General features: G+C 47.0%; 1 protein-coding gene across 1 annotated transcript in view; it reads left to right on the top strand.

Moving 5' to 3' along the window:
- Positions 1-5349, top strand: part of LOC134015818 (collagen alpha-5(IV) chain-like) — a 23466-nt gene continuing 18117 nt past the window's right edge. The window contains exons 1-4 of the mRNA XM_062455353.1: positions 1-383; positions 4293-4346; positions 4704-4793; positions 5117-5161. Of these exons, the coding sequence (XP_062311337.1) occupies positions 312-383; positions 4293-4346; positions 4704-4793; positions 5117-5161 (261 nt within the window). The 5' untranslated portion in view covers positions 1-311. The remainder of the gene's footprint in view (positions 384-4292; positions 4347-4703; positions 4794-5116; positions 5162-5349) is intronic.

Here is a 5349-nt window from a genome sequence, read left to right as displayed (position 1 = left end):
ACTGAACCTGCGCATCGGTAGCATCGGTACTGAAAGAGGATGAATAGTTTTGAAGTTGATCATTGACCGTCTGGACTTGACCACCACCCCTTCGAGGTCTGACCTGCCCGTGGGCTGTCCGAAGGCTGGAACGATGGCCCCTAGCTTAACTTCCTGACTACTGAGATTCCTCAGAGTCCTCGGTTGGAAGGTGTCATCTGTTTCCTGTTGGTGTGCGCGCAGGTTGTTGTTTGCAAGAGCGACCTGGAGAGTAAAGAACGTGACTAAGCGGCTGTAGAGAGGAGAGAGACGTTAGCGTAGGCTTCGCGAGGATGGGGACAACGTGGATGCTGCTGGTTGTGGTGCTTGGTCTCGTGAGGCTCCGGTACACCGAGGGTAAAGATGTAAGTATCCCAGCTCTCATCACCATGACGGTCTCACCGGTCCGATACCGTGATTATAGGACAGGATATATCAGTGGTTCTTAACCTGTCCTCAGTTAACCCCTGTCCTGCATGTTTTAGACGTTTCCCTGCTCCAACACACCTGATTGAAATACATGTCTCGTTATCTAGCTCCGTAGAATCCTGGTAACGAACATGCATTTGAATCAGGTGTGTTGGAGCCAAGAAACATCTAAAACATGCAGGACAGGGGTTCCCTGAGGACAGGGTTAAGAACCACTGGGCTATATTAATCATACTGTGACTTTAAAGCAGGTGTTGAAACACACACAGAAGCTCAAGTTTAGCCAAGTCCTCTGTAGATGTTTCTAAATCTTACCTTATGAAATTAATATTTCCTAATCATGTGTGAGCCTTTCTAAACAATTAAAATATTGTTTATTTCACTTATATTAAATGAATACAATATACATATTTTAATATAACAGGCTACATATTATCCTACAGGGGAGACGAACCTGAAACTCCTTGACCTGCTGTCAAATGCACATAATAAATTATTATATTGTATATTATTATATTAGTACATGTGCCTGTTGTTCTGATAGAGCTGTAGGCTCCAGCATCATGATGGACACACAGGTGGACAGACAGACAGGTGGACAGACAGACAGGTGGACAGACAGACAGATGGACACACTGGTGGACAGACAGACAGGTGGACAGACAGGTGGACAGACAGACAGGTGGACAGACAGACAGGTGGACAGACAGGTGGACAGACAGACAGGTGGACAGACAGACAGACATACAGACAGGTGGACAGACAGACAGGTGGACAGACAGACAGGTGGACAGACAGGTGGACAGACAGACAGTCAAACATTAGTCTGTGATTTAACAATTTATGGATTCCAGGCTTCCCACATATTAACACACAGACATAAATACAGTCTGACCCCCCTGAGCGTGTGAGAGTGTGTGTGAGAGTGTGTGTGAGTGTGTGTGTTTGTGTGTGTGTTTGTCCCATGTTAGGTCATGCTGCTACTGGTGGTCTGTGTTGTTTGTCTTGGGGCTAGTAGCCAATATTAAATACCACAAATTGTAAACTGGCGTGATAAACAGTGTCAGAGAGGGAGAGAGAGACTAGAGGAGGGCAGTAGGTGATTGATTCTGTTTAATGTGGAGATGTTTTGTATGTTAAGATGTACCTTGAGTGGAGCCAGGCTAACTCAGGACAAGATACACATTACATTTACATTTAGTCATTTAGCAGACGCTCTTATCCAGAGCGACTTACAGTAAGTACAGGGACATTCCCCCTGACACAACGTCAGTTGGCATGAATCGAACTGGCAACCTTCGGATTACTAGTCCGATTCCCTCACCGCTCAGCCACCTGACTCTATACATACAGATACATGGGGAGGAGGAGAGGAAAGGAGGGGAGAGGGATAAAAGACACATTTCTGATAGAGGGAAGAGAAGAGAGGAGGGGTTAGGGTCAAGGAAGGGGAGGATGAGGACAAGAGAGGAGGGGTTAGGGTGAAGGAAGGGGAGGATGAGGAGAAGAGAGGAGTCGTTAGGGTCAAGGAAGGAAAAGATCAAGGATATCACATAAAAGAAGAAAGATGGAGAGAGAGAATGTAAACAAGAAACCACTCCTCTTCACCATTGCTGTTCTTCTCTCTCCTCCTCTTCTCTTCTCTCCTCTTTTCCTGTCCCCCTCTCTTCTCCTTTTTCATCCTCTCTCATGCTCTCTCTTCCTCTCTCCTCTCCTCCATTCCTCTCCTCTCTCCTCCAGAACAGAGGAGGGCATGAGAGGGGAGGGCATGAGAGGGGAGATACATCAGTTATTCACCTCTGGTCTAATCCCCCACCCCCACCCTAATCCCGTTCCCATGGGAACCTGGACCCTGTTATGTCTGGGTTAGAAGGGAGGAGGATGTTTGTCTCCATCACAAGGACACTCTGACCAGGAACACCTTTCTCAGGCCTGTGTGTGTGTGGGTGCAAACCTGTGAATGAAGACAGGAGTTGTTTGTCTTATTTTCTCTTTATGGTTTCCTGCACAACGGCACACTGCTGGGAAGTACCACTCTTGACTGGTTTCTGTCTACTACAGCTGCTCTCGCTCTCTCTCTCTCTCTCTCTCTCTCTCTCTCTCTCTCTCTCTCTCTCTCTCTCTCTCTCTCTCTCTCTCTCTGTCTCGCTCTCTCTCTCTCTCTGTCTCTCTCTCTGTCTCTCCCTCTCTCTTTCTCTCTGTCTCTCTCTTTCTCTGTCTCTGTCTCCTTCTCTCTCCCTCTCTCTTTCCCTCTGTCTCTCTCTGTCTCTCTCTTTCTCTGTCTCTCTCTTTCTCTCTGTCTGTCTTTCTCTGTCTCGCTCTGTCTCTCTCTCTGTCTCTCGTTCTGTCTCTCTCGTTCTCTCTCTCTCTCTCTCTCTCTCTCTCTCATCTCTCTCTCTCTCTCTCTCTCTCTCTCTCTGTGTCTCGCTCTGTCTCTCTCTCTGTCTCTCTCTCTGTCTCTCTCTTTCTCTCTGTCTCTCTCTTTCTCTGTCTCTGTCTCCCTCTCTCTCCCTCTCTCTTTCCCTCTGTCTCTCTCTGTCTCTCTCTTTCTCTGTCTCTCTCTTTCTCTCTGTCTGTCTTTCTCTGTCTCGCTCTGTCTCTCTCTCTGTCTCTCTCTCTCTCTCTCTCTCTCTCTCTCTCTCTCTCTCTCTCTCTCTCTCTCTCTCTCTCTCTCTCTCTGTGTCTCTCTCTCTCTCTGTCTCTCTCTGTCTCTCTCGTTCTGTCTCTCTCTCTCTGTCTCTCTCTTTCTCTGTCTCTCTCTCTCTCTCTGTCTCCATCTCTCTGTCTCTCTCTTTCTATGTCTCTCTCTCTCTCTCTGTCTCTCTCTCTTTCTCTGTCTTTCTCTCTCTCACCTCCCCACACTATAGTCAGTGCTGCCATCTGGTTGACACTCCGAGCTACAGCTATTGTACGGTGCAGTTCTAAACAGAGCCTGGAGAGGGCAGCATTGTAGCTGGCCAGAGTTTGCCTCATGGTGAGGAACAGAGAAGGTACTTCACTTAACCCTTGTGTTATCTTCGGGTCATTCTGACCCATCAGTCATTGTGACCCACCGTCGTATTGCGACAGATTTACCGCATACAAAGACAAAGTGAAGCATTTTCTTTTAACCGTTGGGCTGTCTCAGACCCCCCACATTGCAAAGGTTAAAAGAAAATAATTTTAATTTGTTTTTGTATTGGGTAAAATTGGGTAAACACAACGATGGTTCGTTATGAACCTTTGGGTCATGTGACCCGAAGGCAGCACGAGGGTTAAAGGCAGGGTAGGCAATGTTGTTGAGAAGCACTTTTTGTCATATTTGCTAAAAGTAACTTCACGCCTTGATAGCAACCAATATATCTAAAGGTTTGCCGGGGGAACCCTGACTATTGATTGGACGGGATTGTCTGTCTACCTCCCTACCTGTGCACACTCTAGAGTACAGTAGAGTCCTCATCAAGAGAGAAGAACAGAGAAGCAGACCAGAGTAGAGTACAGTAGAGTCCTCATCAAGAGAGAAGAACAGAGAAGCAGACCAGAGTAGAGTACAGTAGAATCCTCATCAAGAGAGAAGAACAGAGAAGCAGACCAGAGTAGAGTACAGTAGAGTCCTCATCAAGAGAGAAGAACAGAGAAGCAGAGCAGAGTAGAGTACAGTAGAGTCCTCATCAAGTATGCATACATTACGTAACCTCTTTTCAAAACGTTTTTTTCAAAACGTTTTTTTTCAAAACGTTTTTTTTCAAAACCTTTTTCTAAACCTTTTTCTAAACTTTTTATTTTTATTTTTTTACTTTTGTCCAAAAACAATTCTAAACTTTTTTTTTTTTAATTTTTGTTGTTGTTGTTGTTGTTGTTGGCAGTGTGTGTGTACAGGGAAGTCTCCATGCCAGTGTGACGGAGTGAAAGGTAGCAAGGTAGGAAGATCACTTCCTGTTACACACCATCAAGGACACAGATCACTTCCTGTTACACATCATCAAGGACACAGATCACTTCCTGTTACACACCATCAAGGACACAGATCACTTCCTGTTACACACCATCAAGGACACAGATCACTTCCTGTTACACACCATCAAGGACACAGATCACTTCCTGTTACACACCATCAAGGACACAGATCACTTCCTGTTACACACCATCAAGGACACAGATCACTTCCTGTTACACACCATCAAGGACACAGATCACTTCCTGTTACACACCATCAAGGACACAGATCACTTCCTGTTACACACCATCGTTATTCCCCCTCGCCTCCCCTCCCCCAGGGGGATAAAGGTTTTCCAGGAGAGAGAGGTCTCCAGGGGCCTAAAGGCAACGTGGGACCAGAAGGACTTCAGGGACCCCCTGGTCTAAATGTACACCTCCTTCCTCCCTCCTCCCTCCTCCCTCTCTTCCTCCTCCCACCTCCCTCCTCCCACCCTCACACCTCCTCACCCCTCCTCACCTCCTCACCCTCCCTAACCCTCACCGCCCCTCACCTCCCTAACCCTCACCCTCCCTCACCCCTCTTCACCTCCTTACCCACCCTCACCTCTCCTCACCTCCATAACCCTCACCCTCCCTCACCCCTCCTCACCCTCCCTCCCTCACCCTCCCTAACCCTAACCCTCACCCCTCCCTCCATCAAATGAATACATGTGGTTGTTGTTGTGGTTGTTGACTTTAATTTGTTTCCCAGGGCAACACCGGCCCTGGTGGACCACAGGGAGCCAAAGGCAATCGGGTAAGACCCCCTTTTAGAAGAGGGTGTGTGTGCATGTGTTTAATGTTGTGTGTGTATGTACAGTATATGTGTGTCCTTGATTCTAAATCCATCCATTTGTGTGTGAGGTCATATCATCTGTTCATGATGTGTGTGTGGTCATATCATCTGTTCATGATGTGTGTGTGGTCATATCATCTGTTCATGAT

This window comes from Osmerus eperlanus, unplaced genomic scaffold (genome assembly GCF_963692335.1).
Source record: "Osmerus eperlanus unplaced genomic scaffold, fOsmEpe2.1 SCAFFOLD_135, whole genome shotgun sequence".
Lineage (NCBI taxonomy): Eukaryota > Metazoa > Chordata > Actinopteri > Osmeriformes > Osmeridae > Osmerus > Osmerus eperlanus.
Note: the sequence above shows the minus strand (reverse complement) of the source record. Positions and strands in the feature narration are given on the sequence as shown.